At 44.1% G+C, this 19,364-nt stretch overlaps 1 protein-coding gene across 19 annotated transcripts in view; it reads right to left on the bottom strand.

Annotated features, from left to right (window-relative positions):
* Positions 1-16,328, bottom strand: part of Sgip1 (SH3GL interacting endocytic adaptor 1) — a 195,436-nt gene extending 179,108 nt beyond the window's left edge. For 13 of the 19 annotated variants that reach the window (XM_087212866.1, XM_087212867.1, XM_087212869.1 and 10 more), the window contains exon 1: positions 15,769-15,992. Coding sequence is in view for 4 of the 19 variants with exons in the window: in XM_087212870.1 (XP_087068996.1) it covers positions 15,769-15,778 (10 nt within the window). In the remaining 15 variants the exon portion in view is untranslated. Of the gene's footprint in view, positions 1-15,768 lie in introns of all 19 variants that reach the window. The other 6 variants (XM_013070980.3, XM_087212865.1, XM_087212868.1 and 3 more) reach the window with 4 other exon arrangements.
* Positions 16,329-19,364: the final 3,036 nt, after the last annotated feature.

The raw sequence follows: 19,364 nt of genomic DNA, 5'->3' as shown, positions 1-19,364 counted from the left end.
GTGAGATAAAGTCAGGAGCCATCTAGGAGAATTCAGGCAAAATACTCCAGGTTTCTGGAGTGGCAGCCCAGAGACTGCAAATGTGGGGGGAGAAACTAGGTAAGCTGGCAGGAGCTAGGAGACACAGTGCCGGGCAGGTCTAGGCAAGTCACCAAGAACGCAATCCCAGGGAAGCTCCCCGAATCAGCACCGGTATAGACACAGGGTGCGTGTGCTGCTGACAGTCACAATGGCAATGACAACAATGACAAGTTAGGACCCACTGAATGCAAAGGAAACAGGAAATGTGTTTGGCTCCACACATGCAGTGTCATTACTGCGACAACTTCGACTCACCCCACCTTTCCAGTTTAGGGCCTGTCCTTCAGAAGTTCTTTGAGATCCCACTCATTGCTTCCTTCTTAGCACATTACTCACTTATAATTGTTTAGTTATCCGTATTCCTTGAATGTCATGAAACTGTAAGTGCCACAGTTTATTTTATGATGCCCACCCACCGTACACACCCAGTGCCCGCACAACGTCTGGAACCTCAGTAAAGGCTTGGTGACAATCTTGTGAATTGGTGACAGATTGGAAGGAGAAGAAGGAGGTGAAGGAACCAAGAGGAGATGAAAGAGGGGGAGGAAGGAAGAAATGGTGGAAGGAAGGAGAGAAGGGAATGAAGGGGGAGAGAGGGAGGAAGGGAAGGGGGAAGGAAGAGGGGAAAGAAGGAGGGCAGATACGTGGATCTCAGCTTTCCACAGGCACATGAGCCTGCGCAAGTAAGTCACAGAGCCTGCATCTGAACCCAAGTATATTTTAACTTCCAAGCCTGTGGCCTTTGCTCCCGTATCACACGAGTAATTAGAAAAGAACACCAGCATCTCTATGCCCAGCAGACTGGACCAGGAACAGCTCCCACCTGCAGGGCAGCTCTTCCCCTTCCCTCTAGGGTACAGATGCACTTGGGAGCACAGGACATTTCCACACAGGTCGGAAGAGAGGAGCTCTGGAGTCCGAGCAGAGTGCAGGTGAGCATAGTCTGGCAGGCAGACAGTGGGGATCTGGTTGATGAAATTCACCGAGGACACGAGGATTGTAAAGAAGCATTTGTGGAGAAAAAGGGAGCACAGCAAGGTCAGCCTCTGTCAACAGCCAGATCAGGAAGGCCTCCTTCCTGTCTCTCTGATCTGGCCTGCAAAGAAGGTGCCTCTGTGACGAAAGCCAGCCCAATACAATAATGGACTCACTATGGAAATGACTATCAAAGAATCGAAGTACTTCAAAGCCATTAAAACAGCTACATGAATAAAAGCACATGATCTACTTGGATCTCTAATACCATCATTTTTTCCACCTGTCAGCATGCCTCTGAGAATGCCTAGTGCAGGACCATCTGGGATAGAAACAGAGTTTGCTCACTGGGTGAACTAGGTCTTCACCGTGATCCCTCGGACCCCATCTATGGTGGAGTCAGTGGGTGGCTTGGGGGTGGGCAAGGGACCCAAGCCACCATCCCTTCCATTCTCCATCAGCTCCACAAATAAACATGAAGTTTAAATAAAATCAGAGTATTTATTATCATGCACAGATTCAAGACAACACCCACTCAAAAAACAAAAAACACAAACCAAACATAGCCAGAATCCCATCTGCAGCATCTGACGTCCATCCAACTTCCAAAGTAATTGTTTAAAGATGCAAATGAGATCATGACCTTCTCCTTAGACTCCTCCAGTGGCTTTCCACTGCCTCAGAATAACTCCCAGATATACTGCCTCACCCACAAAGCCCGGGATGACCTGAATCTTGTCACCCTTCTCTACCATCTTCCCCTTCCTTGCTGGTCTCTAGCTGCACTGACTTTGTTTTTGATCCTGGAGCTTACCAAGCCCCCATCATTTATCCCTGCTGCTGTCACTCCTGAAATGTTCTGTCCCTAGACCTTCCAATCTCATGACACGGTGGTGCCTCAGTTCAAATGCGACTGCTCAGGGAGATCTTCCTGGACCACCACCGGAGGTGCCTCTGTCACTGCTACTCTTCCCGTTGTTGACCCCATGATTCTGATGTTACTGTAGGCCAGCTTCTTTATTCATTTGGTTGTTTACTCTTATCTCCTTATGCCAGAATGGGGAGTCCATTAGAGCAAGGACTGTATGCGTCCTGTGTGTATGTCTTACGCATAGACTCGGGTACAGCATGGTGTTCCACTACCACAAAAACATTTCCTCTATATCTCAGTCAGGCTTTGACCATGAGTGTGACCAGCTCTGTTCTTCAGTGAACCAACTTGAGCAGTGTTGCCATGAGTCAGAAGAAGGTAACAGAAGACTCAGAAGAAATCCAGATTAAATAATTTAACTCGGCATTTAGAGTGAGAGCATTAGGCTGAATCCTCTCTATCTATAGTCTGAAATTGAACACAGAACTATATTTGGTTTTGTAACTAGGCAAAGATAGATTTTGGTTGAACACACTTGGACTGTATTATAAATTGCCCCACTACATATCCCTTGTTAGCAACAATATTTTTATGCAGTTTAAAACTACCTATAGCCAAAATTACACGTATGTCTCCCTTTTCTAATAAATAATTCACCAAATTAGGAAAAGTGTTCATTTCCTGGTCTCCAGAAATGAAGGAAATCATTTGTGGGCATGAAAGGTAGAGGGTGGGGGAAGGGAATGACTGAAGCCAGGGCTCATCATAGATCCTTAAAACCAGTTACCACTTCCAAAATCATCTAACCGAACCCTTCAGCTGAGGCCAGAGTCTCCAAAATACTAAAGATGATAATATCACTGATTCAGATGACAATTTTACGGTTTCCAAAACACTTCAGCACATATTTCATGCTTTGATATTTACTAAAGTGCACACATCAAGAATTCTCAGGTCATTTACCAGTCTCCAGAGGGAACAATAAAGAAGTGGTGGCTCCTCCAGGATACACAGCCCACTGAGAGAGAGGATGTCAAAAACTGACCCCACCCACCCACCGCATCCCTAGCCACATCTCATAACCTATAAGCAATGGTGTCAGGAGATGTTGGAATTTTTTAAATTAAAATCAATTTCTCCTTCAGCTACCTTACTTTCTCCTTCCATTGGCTCCTCCAAAGTCATCTTTGTTGGGTGCAACGCCCATGCTGCAGCTCAACAGAGAGCTCTCCCCATTTTACCAAGGTAGCTTATCAACGAGAGTCAAAATTCACATCACACCATGTGGCCATTAATATAAGCAATTCTAAGTCAATACACAAATTAAGCTCCAGACAATAGTGTAAACATATGACCATTGGGAAATAATAAATTATCATTCAATGGAAAATTATGCAACCAGTAAAAATAATGTTTTTGGAGACTATTTCATGATTCCAACAATGATAACTAACATTTCTTGATTGTGTAAGAAATACTCTTCTCTCTCTATATGTTATATAATGTGCAGGAGACCAGCTTGAAACCACACTGAGCAGGCTTCAGATATTATTGATGTGGCTTTTGAGTTCAAATTATGAGTCGCTCCAAGGCCTAAGTGTGAATGGCTAAATGAGCCTTCGGCTGGTGTACAGAGACAGACTTCCCTATGCCAACTCACAACTGAGATCTCAATGATCGATGAGGTTGTGATGTCTCCAGAAGCCAGGAAACACTGCAGCTGAGGAACTAAGATTGTGCAGCCATTCTCCACAATCAAACGTTAGCTAAGATCACGCAGGTGGCTCATTAGCTGCAACCTGCAGATAGCACAGGTGATGTGTTACCTGTGACCCGTCCTTCACAGGTATGCATGGCTCCTCCCCTTCACAGCCTGGCTCACTGTGCATCAGGTCTGCTGTTCCCTGCATCTGCCCTCAAGCCCCCACTGTGCTGTAGGATCATAAATCCTAACTGATCCCGAGCCCACGGTCTTAGCCAGGAGAGCTAAGATCAGGCGGTCTTTCGCCAGGAGAGGGCTGAGATCAATTCCTGGCCCCTCAAGTAATACACTATCGTTCATGATTCTTTATTCCTTGTTCTGTGCATACTATTCTTTCACCCCCTGCTGTACCCTCATTCAGGCGATCGGGCTTCATCCGATAACTAACTGGTAGTCAGGCTATCAACCTGACAACAATGTATAGAATATAAAATAATAATAGCAATACATATTACAGATTGAATTAATGTAACCCTCATAATAACCTTTTTAGGTAGAGGTTATCTTATACAGAAGAAGACACTGAGGCACTGAGGGGTTAGGTAACTTGAATAAGTTCACACATCTGCTTAGGGCAGGGAGGGCAGGGTTTAAATCTGGGCAGTCATTTCCAGAAGCTATGCTCTTACCAAATGATACAGACACTGCCTAAGATGGTGGTCCCAATTTAATGCAAAGGTAAAAATCATACATGCATGAGCCCACATGCATGTGTGTATAGGTACTTATAAAGTGTTGACAAAAGTCTATATTTTGATTATAAAGCAATTAAAAGCTGACATTTATTGAGTGCTTCAAGTGCTAGGTACTGTGCTAAGTTGGGGAAGACTACACACTGTCTTATTTTCCCAACAATCTCATGTGGTGGGTATTATTTTGGCCACTTTACAGATATGCTAGCTGGGGGTTAAAGAACTTCAGATTACCTGTCTCTCAACCCTGTGTTCCACACTCAACAAATTAGAGAAGTTGTTGCTTATTTCCTAACAGCGAGGTTATTGGTATTTCCATTTCTTCTTTGAATCTTCCTGTTTTCAAAATTTTCTCTGATACCTGGCCTCTGAAAATCAGATGAAAATAATTAAAAGAGTCAGGCAAACATGTGTGGGATGTTAGATGAATTAACTGCTGGTGCTGGAAGAGAGAGTGGCTTTCGACCACAGAGCTCCCACACAGCAGATGGGGGCGCAGGGTGAGCATAGAGCACAGGCCTGGGGCTGCCTGGCACCCAGGAAACACCCGGAGCCTTTGATGGCCCACTGGGGTGGCACTTATTTCCCCTCCTCTGCAGCCCAGGCACTCCTCTAAATGGGTTACACATACTCACTTGGGCAGTTCTCATGGTAACCATATGCTGAGTGCCTTGATTATGTTTCCAAAAGTCTGATCCCTACCTGGAATTTATTCATTCATTGCATACTTATTGAGCCCTTACACATATCCCACATTGGGAAATATCAAGATGAGTCAGGTACGGTCCTGTGCCAGCAGAGTCCTTGGGCCTTCTATGAGGAACAAACAAAGCAGGTACGAGAAAGCAATGGACTTAACAAAATATAGCACCTAAGATCTATTGGGAAGTAAAACTGAAACATCAACCTCTGCCTCACTTGGTAGCCTCCCAGCCTGTCCTACCCTACAGATTTGGGACTCTGGGGGTCATGCCAGCAGTACACAAATGTATAATCCAATTCCTGAAAATCCTTACCACCACCAACATATCCCCTATTGGTTCAGCTCTGTTTCTCGGGAGAACTCTGGATGCTACAAGTGCACTTACTGATTTAATTATTATAACCTTACATGTTAAATTACTCATGAACAAGAGACTGTTATCATCGCTTTCATTTTCATAATGAGAAAGCGGGTTCATTAGGTTCCGAAGGTCACACACATGGGGATTAACCTAGGTCAATCAGACTACTCCAAAGCCAGTACCCTCCAGTCTTCCGCTACTGGCCTTGGAAGTTGAGAATTAAGGGCTCTGTATGCACAGGGAAGAGAGCATCTCACGCTCAACCCACTGCATATAGGGGGACTTGGTTGAAGGGGGCACTGTTGTTGGGCCCTGAATGATGGGAGCTGACTGTTACCCATGTGCAGAAGGGAAGGAATAGCACACACAATACGGAGAATGCCAAGGAGTTCTGTCTGGCCGGGACAGTGAGAGATGAAGGTACAGTGCAGCCTGTGACTGACCACCCGGCACAATGCACTCAGCTGTGTGACTGCATCTCAAAGGCAGGTGAGACATTGACCTCTGATGGCAGTTAGGAGACATATTGGAAGGTGGCAACAGCAAAGTCTGATCAGAGGTGTTAGCAGCAGGTGGAAGGAAGAGAACAGAGTCCAGAGCTCTTTAGGAAGCGTTATCTACAGCTTTTGAGGGGCCTCTGAGGTGGGACAGAATGAATCCAAACACTAGCTCTATTCTGGCTACCTGGGAGACATAGTTCTTCATATTGGGGATATAAGAACGGTAAGAGAAACTTGATGGTCAGGGTTAATTGCACAAGAATACCACCTGGTGTAGGGATTAGAGTCCATGTCCTATGCTGTTACAACAGCTAGTGTGTGAGCAGCTTTTCACACATCACATTCCGTGATTCACTAAGGACATTTGCAATGGTGGATGCACAGCCGGACCACCTCTATCCCCTGTATTTTAAATTTGGGAAACTGCCCACTACAGGAAAAGCAAAGTGATATCATTCCTGTGCCAACTCTAAGCAATTCACAGAGGTGACCTGCAGTGTGATGTTGAGACAGTGCTGAAGCCAGAGAGAGAGAGTTGTAGTTGATTCATGATGCCACTCATGGCCAAGAAGAGTACCATATCACATAGACGCTGGGAATGAAGGATGATAGAAAATGCTAATAAATTAACAGTACAGTGAAGAGAGAAATCTGTAAGGCTTCTCTGTAGAAGAAGAATAATCTATGTGAAAAACAAAATAGCAAGCCGTGATGTGTAGCCTCCGAACACTAAGCCACCAGCAAGTGAGCACAAGCTGAGCGAGAAACAGATGAGAAAATAAATGGCATTTGCACCACACTGCTTCAGATTTATTATCTTATTTGAATTTCACAATGACTCTGTGAGATGGGACCCAGTATTATTCCTACCTTATGAACGGGAAGCTGAGGCCAAAGAGGTTCCAGAACTTTCTTAAGGTCATGCAGCTTGGGAGAAGGAAGAGACCTTCTTCAAGGCCTGGTGCTTCCCACCACACTGGACTGACTCGGCGATGGCAGATGCAAGAGCCATGAAAGCAGAGGAGAGAGCTATAAATGGTCACATTGTATGTGCGCTCAGTGGAGCCACCACCCTGGGGACAGATTCATGTGTGTGTCTTTTGGCAGTCACCCAACCAGCCCCAGCACCTTTGACTGTGAAAGACATCACGGTCCAAGTCTTTGTCTACACACATTTTTGGAATCATTGCTAAAATAAACCTGGGCTTGTTCTCTTCCAGAGAGAATAAAAATCCCTGGATAAGTTCTTTCATTTGGCCTTGGTTTCCTCAACTGTAAAATGAGGTTGGATCACTTTGGCTAATCTTCCAATGATGGCGCACACTATCATGTGTTCACGGTAATGGCCGAGACTTTCACAGTGTCTCAGTGACAATGAATCGTCCTTTTCAGGGAGAAAAGGCTTTTGTTCATGGTGGGAGCCAGGCTTTTTGAGAAATGCTTTGTAGAATGTAAGCTGTGAAAGTTGAGAGTCCACGGGACCAGTGACATCCCAGTGTGATCCTCCTCATCATTAAATCATAGGGGACAATAAGTGTCCCTGCTAGGAATCTGATGGGATTGCACACTTGTGTTCTTCGAGGCATCGCCTGGACTGAAGGACCAAGGTCTGATAATTACATCGATTTGCTTGCTTAGGAAGAAACACCAGATCACATCCAGGTGGTCTGCTGTTTGCTTGGCAGCCTGAGACCCAGCCAGCAACTTTCCAAGTACTCCATTACACAAACAAAGTGCTCCAGCTGGAGCCCGGCTAGCAAATGTGGATTGTGCCACTTTTTAGTTAGTCTCTTTGTGCAAGTCACTTAAACTCATTGAGCCACGGTTTCCTATTTAAATAATGATAGAAATACTTATGTTTCCCCTAGACAGACATATGTGAGAATAAAATGTGTACACTAATATGTGATATCACACAAAGTACTGTACTAGATTCTATGTCTCTAAAGACAGGGCCAGTGGCATTTTTGTTTTGTTTTTACTGTCATTTTCAGTGTCTAGCAGAGTTCATGAGACTAAAGGCAAAACCCTCAAATCTACCTGTCCAATTGCTAAAGCACTTTTAAAACCTTTAGAGCATGTACAGTGTCACGTAATCTTATAACTATGTCCTAAGTGAGTATAATATTTTCTTCCTTCTACTGATTTTTAAAGATATGTAATATGGGTCAGTCTGTTACCTTTTTTAAAATCCTAAAACAACAGTCCTGATGTATACTGGAAGTGGAAATGTAAATGAAGGTCTTTGGTACCCAGCCCCCACACTTGTGAATTAATGCATAATTCTGATTCTGAAGTGACCCTTATCTTGGGGATACCACATCTTCTATGGAAATGTTCAAGCCTAGAGTTGTAGCTCATGTTTTGTCTCTATCTTTGGAGCCGGAATCTTGAGCTAAGACACGGACATGACAACACGTGGGCAGAATGAGTCTGAGTGATGCCATCTCCAGACATCCACAGAGTCATTATGAGAATCCCAGTCTTCTGATTGTCCAACTGTCATCTGACGTGCAGATCACAGAGCCTGATGTCGACAGACTTCTGTAAAAGGCAACTGGGTTTTCTACCATTGAAAAGGACTCTTGGGCGCTAATTTGCATACTATGTGTCTGAGTTCCTCTCCCCGTCACTCCCCCAACCTCTGATTGGCATCCATACACAGTGGGATCCTTGCTATTTTGCCCCTGTGCCCAGCACAGCTCCATTCTGAGCCTTTGCAATTGCTTTTCCCTGCTTCTTGGACTCCCCAGCTAAATAATTACATGACTGCTCTCTTCCTCCCCTCCCTTAAGGCTTCACCCAAATGTCCCCTCCTTGGGGTTTTTCATCGCCCACCCCACTCTAGTCTTCTCCAAAGTACTTATCCCCATCAGATGCACTCTGTATTTTATGTTTTTAAATCATCTCTGGAAGCTCAATATAGGCAGAAATGTTTGCCTGTTTTGTTCACTATCGAATTACAGCACCCAGCACAGTACCTGACCTCTAGTATGCATTTGACTTGAAATTCCTGATGCACCAAGAAAGAGTTCTGTACTGCATGCTATAGAGGAAGGTGGTATAAATGCATTTTCATCTTCCAATGCAGTAAGATACAAAGCTAACTTGTGGCATACTTGCAAAACAATAATGGAGGAAGAGTAAACCAATAAGAAGAAGATAGTAATGCACCTGAACTGTTTGTGTGCCAGGCGCAGGTATATTGTAAGGTGAGGTGAGAGAGTGGAGTCAATTCTTAGAATTCAAATTTGGAGGGAATAGATGTGGGGAATCAAATCATTTAGAAAATACGAGAGACGCTTAGAGCTGGATGTTCTCCAGGTGTGTCGGATCAGTAAACTCATTTTGTTTGTGAGGAAGTCTTGGAATGTAAAGTAACTTTCTCTAGACATACAACCAAGCAGAAATGATACACGGACTCAAACCCAAGTCTAATTTCTGGGTCTTTGTTTTTTCTAACAAAAAGCCTAAGCTATGCAAATTTACCAAACACCCTAAGCTTGTAAGATTAAAAATTATCCAATCAGAGGTAATTTGGCATCTGAAAAACCTTACATACCATCACCCTGTCCTAACGCACATGTATATCATACAACCTTACATTCATCTGTATTTGTTTATTATTTTTTTAAAAAATACTTTTCCTGATTTCAAGTCAAACACTGTAACTCTAGCAGCCACCGTTTTCAATCCTGGCCATAAAGCAGAGAAATGGAAGAAGAACCGAGGAAAGGAAAGGTGGGATGGAAGGGTGGGGAAACTGAGGAAAGAAAAGGCAAAAATACAAGAAGGTGAAAGAGAGAGAAAAGAAAAACGGATGCAAAACTGACTGCGAAAGGCTTTCAATAGCTGGGCTACAACGTGCCTCTGTTATAAAACCATTTCCTTGGAGATAATCACCTAAATAATCCAAACTCAAATATACACCTTCAAATGAACAATCTCTTTTCCTCTGTTTCTTAAGATACGCTATCTACCTCTGCTTAGCACTTCATAATGCATTCTTATATCCTAATTGTGGCATGTTCATACATTTTGTTTCTCTGGCGAGAATACAAATTTGAACATTTATTTTTCATATCTACCATAATGCCCCAAATGATACCTAACAACATGCAGTACACAGTCATCTGAGCCATTTATATGTAGTTTTGCTCATTTGTTCAATAGACAAATCTGCTAGCCATTTACTGTGCACTGAAGGTGCAGGCGTGAAGATGGTAGACCAGATGTCTGCCCTCTCAGAGCTAACCCATCACACAGTTCTACAAGCATAGTGTATAAATACAATCCTGAAGACTCAGGAGCCCATATACAGGGTATATGAGTGGGATAACAAGAATGATAAGGAAGAGGTCGCAGGTTGCCTAGAACAAGAAGAGAATCCATCACTACATAAACTGGGGAAAGAGTGTTTTAGTCAAAGCACGAGCTCAGAGGCAGGAAAGGGTTTTCCCCTAAGCACAGGGAGACAACAGGCCACGAATGTTAGGAAGCATTGGATAAGCTTGAAGAAGACAGCAGGCCAGAGCATGCAGTCTCTTTTATGAATTGTAAGAGAAATGGGAAGAAATTGAAGCTGTTTAACAAGGAAGTAATATGATGTGATTTAAAATTAGATGCCAAATGTCTTTCTAATATCCTGTAGATGTAATTAACTGAAAAGCAAATTCCAGGAATGGGGACTGATCCCTCCCCACGTCCAAAGTACTCCAGCTCTCCCTCTGGTGGGGGAGCATTCTGTGCCCATAGACACATTCAGTGGTAAAAGACTGGTTAGAACCAATACCCTTGCTCCACACCCACTCCGCATTCCCTTCTATCTCTGACTGCCTTTCTTATTCAGCTAATTCCTTCTTGGGGGGGGGTGGTATTTTCAGGAACACAAGCCCAAATTCTTTATGCCTTTTCTCCCTCCAATTCTTTACAGTTATCTCAGTAAAGTCTCTCTCCTCTTAATATCATTTGTGAACTTACATAATTTTTCACTGAAAATTTAAGAGCAGTTCATATAATAACATTGAATCAAGAAAGGGTAAGCCACAAGAATGGTAGTAAACTTGAATATAACTGAAAAATCCAGCGTCATGAGTCGCTAAAACTTCCAAAAATATCTAAAAGATTTTTCTGAAAATATCTTCAGATTTTTTTCCTCAGCTTCTCATTTCCTCTAATTAAACTTTCTCTATTCATAATTGCCTTAGATAAACCATGCTAGAAGTCTTAACAGCAATATTAACCCCAATAATATTTGAAATTAAAAACATTTAATACAACCCTTTTCTTCTGGCTAATTACTATGGTAACCATATTGTTCTTCAAACATTTCATGGCCAGTATTTAGTATTTCAGCTAGTTACTGGGTAGTATCCTCTGTTTGACTAGTGTGAGACTAACCAGCATTTATATCATTATTTCTATGAGAAAACATGTTCCAAGGAGCCAACTCACCAAGAAAGTTTCAGGAAAATAAAAATTGTGAGTTGGTGACTTCCTGTGACTTATTTGAAAATGGGTAGTTTATGCAACAAATCCAAATGAAAGAATTGTCTAGGATTTTCTAGTATGATATCTTTTAAAGATTATGTACTTTTTTCAGAAATCAATCTTTGGAATTGGGTGGGAACTTATACATCTAAGAGTCTCTTAACACAGACATGAGGGAGGATAGAAATTATCTAACAGATGGAGGGAGGGAAGGGAGAGGAGGGAAAGAGGATGAAAAAAGGAATGAAGATGTGTTATGTACAGTACCAACTCCTCACAAGGAATGTAGACATTATGTACTACAAACATGGGCTAACACATAAAACAGAATCTCATACACATGCTTTAGATTTTCTAAAGTAACTTCAACATTTAAGGGAAGGGAATTGATAGGGTTAGAAGCATTCACTTTAAAATGTCCTAGCTAACTATAAAATGAACAGCTCCCACTTCAAGTTTTGTTTTTGTTTTTTTGAGACAGCATCTTGTTTTGTAGTACAAGCTGGCCTTGAACTCACTGTGTAGCCCAGGCTGGCTTTGAACTCAAGGCGATCCTCATGCCTCAGGCTCCAGAGTCCTGGAATTATAGACCTGAGCAATCATGCCCAGCCTTACTTTGAGATCTTTTGTTCCATTTTTAATCATATCTAAGATCTTTCCAAATACTACAAAACCCCATTTCTACATAGAAAAAAAGTCCTTTTTGTTTACAAAGTTTATTGAAACAAAAGTTCAGTTATTCTCAAACTGTGCACTACTATCTAAATAATGACTTTGGACATATAAGATATTAGTAAGGAATTAAATAATATGGTTCTGTGAGTACTCATTTAAAATAAAAAGAAAGAATATGCAACTAAAGACATAAAGGTCTATTTTTCAGTTCAAAATACAAAGTAAAAAGAAATAAATCCCTAGAGGGTCAAAAAAGATAAATCTTGTTGAACGGATTTGGGTTCATATTTCATTCTAACATTTTTCTACCTTAATGTATTGTTTTTCTTCCTGAGATTTAGAAAAAACACTGCTAAAGTACTTTATGTAGAATATACTTACTTGTAGGTAGTAATAAATTAATTAATAACATTTATTCTACTTTCAGTGGTAATTAAACTCTCAAGAATATGCTCATTCACTTTAAAATTCTTTCATTAATAAAATTATCTTTCATTAATATAGCACCTAAGAGTCTAAACTGAAAACACAAATCCCTTCAGCCCATTCTGAATGGACAAGGAAATATTTACCAGGCAGCTTCACAGATGAGTAGATATCTTTAAAAAAATAACCCTGCCTTAGATTCAGTTATCTTAGGAAAGATAGTTTTAAAAATGCCATTTTCCAACTTCGACAATTATGTGAAAAAATGCCCTTAAATAGTTGCCTGGCCACACAGACTGCACTGGAAGTGTAGCCAGCCATGTGCCTGTTTGCAGATGACTCCTTTGCTCACCTTCTTAGCCTTCACATTCAGCCCAACCAAGAGCCCAACACTTAGAAAGAAACAACTCAAACGAGCCACTGCCAAAAAATACATACTGCAGAAAGCAACCAATCGATGCCCTTAAAATATACAGATTTTTAATAAAAAGAGTTGAAATAGAACCATGGAGACACAAGTACTGATCCCCTGCATAAGATCCCTGCAGAATTATTAAGATGCCTTTCATGATGTGGGGAGGCAGGAGCACTCTTCCACGTGGACCAGAATTGCCAACTGGCTTTGGCTGAGTGGAGCCCACATCCTGTTCCACAGAAAAAATACACAGTTAAACTCTGAGCCACTCTTCTGAATATTTGTTTCCTCTTCTACACCAAGTAGAGAAGAGGCTTTGAAAAGTTGCCATGGCCTTGCTTTCCTGAGCAGCAGACAGAAACACTTCAGCAATGTGGAAATGCGCGCGCGCACACACACACACACGCACACGTTCTCTCCTTCTCTAGAAAGATGTTTGTGTGGATGATTATACGCACATGTGACTGTGTATGTGTGAGACAGCTGTACAAATTGGGATAGGACACTGACATTTGGAGGCTCATGGTGCTTGGGCAGAGGACTACCACGACGGCATCTTAGGGTGTCTGGTAGGGGCTCCCATCCTTCCAAGGTTACTATGGCTGACACTAGAGCCCGGTTTTCTCTCCAGGTGAACCAAGTCGAGTTAATAACTGCCACACTAGATCTTCAAAAGAAGAGCGATTCAGAGGTGAAATCCTGGGATGCAATATCAGACACAGGAGCATACATCACCCCAAAGATGACAACTGAGCGGAAATCCATTGACAGCCACACTGACCACTGGGTAAAGACCCTACCTGCTTCCCCAAGGTCACCAAGCCATTAAGATAACAAGGCTCAAAAAGCATTTAAGTAGGAACTGTGAGTAGAAAAACATTATTGGGTGCACTTAAATTTTTAAACCAGTGAAAACACCTGTCCAGTGTCTCCTGGAGGGTCCCGGAGAGGCCGACTGTATCCTCAGTGTCACCTTCAGTTCCCACCAGTGCTAAGACAGCATCCTTCAGTAGATAAATTTGGCAACCCTGGCAATAGTGCTATGCTAATTCAGTGCCAGCACAAGTCTTTGTTACAGTTCTCATTTCAGGTTAGGCAGCTTAGATAAGCTCATCACAGGGCTTTAAGCTGGTGCTCAGGGGTGGCACAATGGACCATATTACCGGGAGAATCATTCATGAGCATCAATAAATGCTGCTATCTTCTCAAAGCAAGAAGTAACATGACAGATCTTCTCATTTCCTGTGAGATCAGAATCTAGTCAGACTGTGGACAGATGCATTTGTAAGAAAGGTTGCATGAAATTTAGCTGGGAAAATATAGCATTTTTATAGATAAGATTTTTTTTTCTGAAGAGGATAATCTACATTTACTTAATTGATAAATCCATAAATGATCATCTGTTTGTCTTGTCTTGCTATTCAAAGATTAAATTCATTTTGAATTAATGAGAAATTATTGAATCTTGGAGCATTAGCAATCTCAGTTTATTTAGGCCCAAATATAAAGAACTAGCTTGAGATGCCTTTGCAGACAAGACCAGGTTCCATAGCAAAATGATGTCCAACCTTGCTTTGAAGGCTATTTCCCAAAATCTATGGGCTTTGGCTCCAGAATGCTTCACTTCCTCAAATCACATTAACAACATCTGACACAGTGACAGAAAGAGCCAAAAAAGGAAGTCATTTTTGACAGGTAAGTATGGGTGACATGGCTGGGTTTGAAACCACCCTGCCCTCGGTCCATTTTGGTAAATTTCTGAGGAACGTTTGCAATCGGCAGGACAGACCTTGGCTTAAGAGGTGGCCTCTGCCATTTTCATGGCTGATTTGAGACCTATTATGCACTTGATTCTGCATTGTAAAATCCAGGCTGGGGACAAATTTCTGCCTGTCATCTCGGAAAAGGCCAGGAGTTTTGCACCACCCTGTAGTGTGAAAACAGAACATCAAAGCCAGCACAGAGCTGCCTGCTTCTTTTCTGATCAGCTTGCTGCTTTTTTGAGGCAATCTTGGCTGTCACCATCTCCGGCTGGGAATGGTAATTTAGTAGAATAATGTATGGTTTAAACAGCGTCTCTCCAGGGAAAGTTCCTCTTACACTTAATACTGAGTGCACAAAGATAACCAGCAAGTAATCATGTGATGCTTGGCTACCACTGCATGGAGAAAACATTTCAGAACCGCGCGTGCACACACACACACACACACACACACACACACACACTTCTTCTTCTAATGTGAGAAGATCCCGATTCAGAAGCCCAAAGGCCCGGATATTTCCCTTCTATTCTCGTTCTATGGCAATGACATCCCTGTGAAATACAGTTTATGGCCCAAATGTGCTGCACCCTTGGCTCCAGTAATAGGACACAAATTGCAGAGATTAAAATATCTTAGAAGAATTTTTTAAATGTTTAAACAGTTGGCTGAAAAGGACAGCACGATAACTCTTGTCAATGACTTCCCTTGTCTCATGTCAATTTCAGAAAACAAGTTTCCATTGTAAATGTTTAATCAGTGCAGTTCCAGGAACCCAGCATAGACAACCTTATCTTCTCTCCCAACTTATTTGCTCCGCAAGCTCTTTTCCAGCTCTGCTTAGCTTCTGCCAACAATTCGGGCTTTGCTCACTCAAAGGAGCAGAGCTTTCGGTGGCTCTGAGCTGGCCTCAAGCCCCGGGGTTCGATTCCACTGGTCGAGCCCTAGTCTGCTGAAGCAAGCTGCAGCATTTCGCCGGCAAAACCCGGCCACCAGCTTCTAGAACAGCCGAGCACCAGGGCCGGCTGCTGCCCAGACCCCGCCTGCAGCACCCTACCTTCCATCATGGTGGCGGAATCGCATTCCTTAGTTTCCGAGGAGTCTGAAGCAGTGCAGGAGGGCAGGCTTCCAGGTCCTGGCGGGCTGCGGGCCACGCCGCCGCCGAGGTGGGCTCTGGGCTGCGGAGGCCGGAGGAGGCAGGGTCACCCCGGGAGCAGGGCCATGGATGCTGCTGCACCTCGGGGCTGGGAGATGCTAGGAGGGAGGCGGAGGCAGGGGCGGGGCAGAGCCGCCCGCGGCACCGCCAATCCCCTCCCGCGGGCCCGCGTCACATGGCAGGGCCGCGTCCCCGCTCTGCGCCGCCGGCTGTGCCCACCTGCGCGCAGGCTCCCAGGGACGCGGCCACCTGCAGGGCCCGGCCGGCCGCGCAGAAGTGGCCGCCGCGAGATTTTTTTTCTTTTTTTAAGAAAAACTTCTTAACAATCCCATGCAGCCCAGAGTCTCGGCAGCACACATGTATGCTCCCCTTCCCATCTGCTTTGCCCCAGATTCCTAATTCCCAAATGTCAGTCGGTGGCCTCTGCACATCTGTGCGCTCTCTCTCTCTCTCTCCCCTCTCCCCTCTCCCCTCTCCCCTCTCCCCTCTCCCCTCTCTCCCCTCTCCCCCCCGCCGCCCCGCTCTCCTTCAACACAGAAAAATCAATCCGCCGACGACGTCACATCATCAACAATTATCCCCAAAAGGATGATGCAGAAAAAAAAATTCACCCCAGCTGCCTTCCAGGGAGCCAGGGAATTAATTGCGCATGCCATGCCCAAGGGCTGGGAACTGTCATTAAAACAAAGAAACAAAAGAACCCACGGAGCGGGGCTCAGAAGCATTTCTGGGGCGGGAGGCGGGAGGAGCCCGGAAGGCGACTGCAGCGCGGAGCGAGGAGACCTGGACCCGGGTCCTCCCGCCGCAGCAGCCGCGGTCCCTGCAGGAAGCCCACTGTCCCGGTCTGGGGACGCTTCCGGCCTTGGACCCCATCCTTGCGCCCCCGGGAAATCGGAGGGAGCCTGGTGCCTGGGTGGCAGGGCCCAGGGTCCCCCGCTTCCAGGGGTCACAGCTGGGTGCCAGTCGCCACGGGGTCAGGCACCTGGCTGCTGGGGTTGAGAGTCACCTGACTGCTCCCGGGGACCGGGCCTTCCAGAAGGCGCCAGGCCCCGGGGCCACTGACTGGGCTGGGGCGGGAAGGAGGGAGTGGAAGAGGAAGGCAGCTGAGAGGCTGGGAGGCCTCTGGAGCCCAGGAGAGAGCGGGGCCCACCAGCTCTCCTCCCTCCCGTCTCCTTTACAGAGAAATTGTGAGCAGGGAAGGAAACTGCTTCAAAACACCTTTAAAGAGATGCCTTACGTGATCAGGCTTGAGGTGCCAACACTCACTGGTCCTTTGTATTATAATATAAAGTGTGATTGAAAAATGTGAATGTTCAAATGTTTAAAAAGTGCAGTACAGTAGAAGGCACCTGGCCACTGATCCCCCTCGGAAGGTTCCCCTTTGCTTTGAGCACACTCATCCCATTGTTCTGGCCATTTCCTGCAGCAGCTCTGGAGTCCTCTCTCCCGAGTGTCTTTAGTTGTGCTGTCCTGGCTGCCTTGATGTCCTTAATAGAGTCAAAATGTTTCCCCTTCATGGTCATCCTGACTTTGGGAAAGAGCCAGGAATGACGTGGTGCCGGATCTGCTGAATAAGGTGGATGAAGACATAGCATCGTGTTTTTAATTGACAGAAATTGCCATAAATGGTTGATCAATGAGTGATCAAAAATACTTAATATGGTAGAAAGCCCATTACCATGAGTCCTCCTCAAAATACTTCCCCTCACTTCAAACACAATTATCCCACCATTCTTGGTACTGTGTCTTTTACTGTCATAAGTTTTAAAAAATTTTAAATATTGATCATATATGTAGATAACCTCTTGAATACTCACAAACTTTTAATATTTCTCAGCCCCTGATGCAGCCTGGCTCTTTCTACCAGAGCTAATATGATCTGTTGCTGACCAAGAAATACTAAAGAAAATATAGCTAAATAGTATATGTGCTGCCAAAGTGAGCATAAAATACAACTAAATAGGCAGAATAAAGCAGCACATTATAGTCAAAAACAAAACTCAGCTCCTTAGCAACTAGATGTATTAAAAACCCATTGTTCTCCCTAAGGACACATATTTTGGTGGGCTCCTTCAGAATGAAAATCTCTAGAGAAAATACAAATATTTATGACTTTTCCTTTGTATCTTCAAGGCGGCTGAATTTTAAAGGGCAATGAATTCCAAAGTAAAGCCTACCGTAAGCACAACTTGCACTGTTCTCAATGCCAGAGACCATTTATTGCAAAAGGGATGGATTAGTGTGCATGCAGTTAGCAAGTTAGTTTTGTAATGGTTAAGAATGTGGATAAATATTGGTGTCGAACAGAATGGGATTGAGTTGTGACTCTGCCTCTTACTGAGGTCCATGACCTTGGGCAAGTAATGTAACTTCCAGTGCTTCGGTTTCCTTACCTGTAAAGTGGAGATAATCATAATAATACCACGCTCCTATCCCCAGTTTACAGGACTATAAATAGTAGATGTAACAATAGTAGTAAACAGTAGTAGAAACAAACATCAGTGGCCTACAATGTGCCAGTTACTCTGCTGGTGAGTTACACAGCATCTTGTCTGGAGCATTCATTGAAAGCTCTCCGTGTTAGTGTTTCAGGGTTGTATTATGACCACAGAAGGGCTGGAGATGCAGCGAAGATGTTCTCAGCCAACTGGAAATTGTAGCACATAGGTGGACGGCAAGGCCTGTGGCATGTCCAGAGGGGCTGCGTGCTGAGGAGTTCTGCTCAGTGGAAGAGTGATATGATGGTTTGATTTAGAATGTTTCCCCAAAGGCTAATGTGTTCAGAGGTGGAGCTTTTGGAAGGTGATTGGATCCCGGGCCCTGTGTAATCACTGGATTCTTCCATGGATGAGTTCATGCCTGAATGTGGTTTAGGAGGTTGGGCCTGGCTGGAGGAAGAAGGTGGATCACTGGAGGCATAACCTGGAAGCCTGTGTTCCTGTCCAAGCCCTCCCTGCACCTCCCTGTCTCTCTCTGTCTCTCTGTCTCTGTCTCTCCACCACACCATTCTGGCCATGATGCTCTGCCTCACCACAGGCCCAGAAACAATGAAACCAAACAACCATGGACTGAAACATCTTCATTTGTTTTATAGGGGTTTTTTTTGGGGGGTGGGGGCTAGTTTTGCTCAAGAACACAGTATTTTAGATTGTGATCAAGTTGTATCACTTCATGGTACAGTTTCAGCCTTTCAATAAGTACAAAGGAGAATTTCTAGCTGCTAAAATAATGGAATACTTTTTTGCAAACTTGAAATGGAAGTCAAAGGATCTTGGAGAAGATTGGCAAATTACTGCCTGCGTCTGAGTGCAGTGACTGCCCTCGAGTAAGTCTGGGATAGGGACAGTATGTCCTGAACACACCGAGCTCTCACACACTGCCTGTGACTCATACAAGGCCCCAACTTCACTGACGAAGTCACTGGACATTGATCCATTTTTCTGAAATAATTCTTGTAAAGTAGTGGTGCTCCGTTACCTGTGCTTTAGAACATAATC

This window comes from Heterocephalus glaber, unplaced genomic scaffold, assembly GCF_053883595.1.
Source record: "Heterocephalus glaber isolate CG9 unplaced genomic scaffold, H.glaber_assembly_v1.0 deba00001442, whole genome shotgun sequence".
NCBI lineage: Eukaryota > Metazoa > Chordata > Mammalia > Rodentia > Bathyergidae > Heterocephalus > Heterocephalus glaber.
The sequence above is the reverse complement of the archived record's forward strand: the minus strand, read 5'-3'. Positions and strand labels throughout refer to the sequence as shown.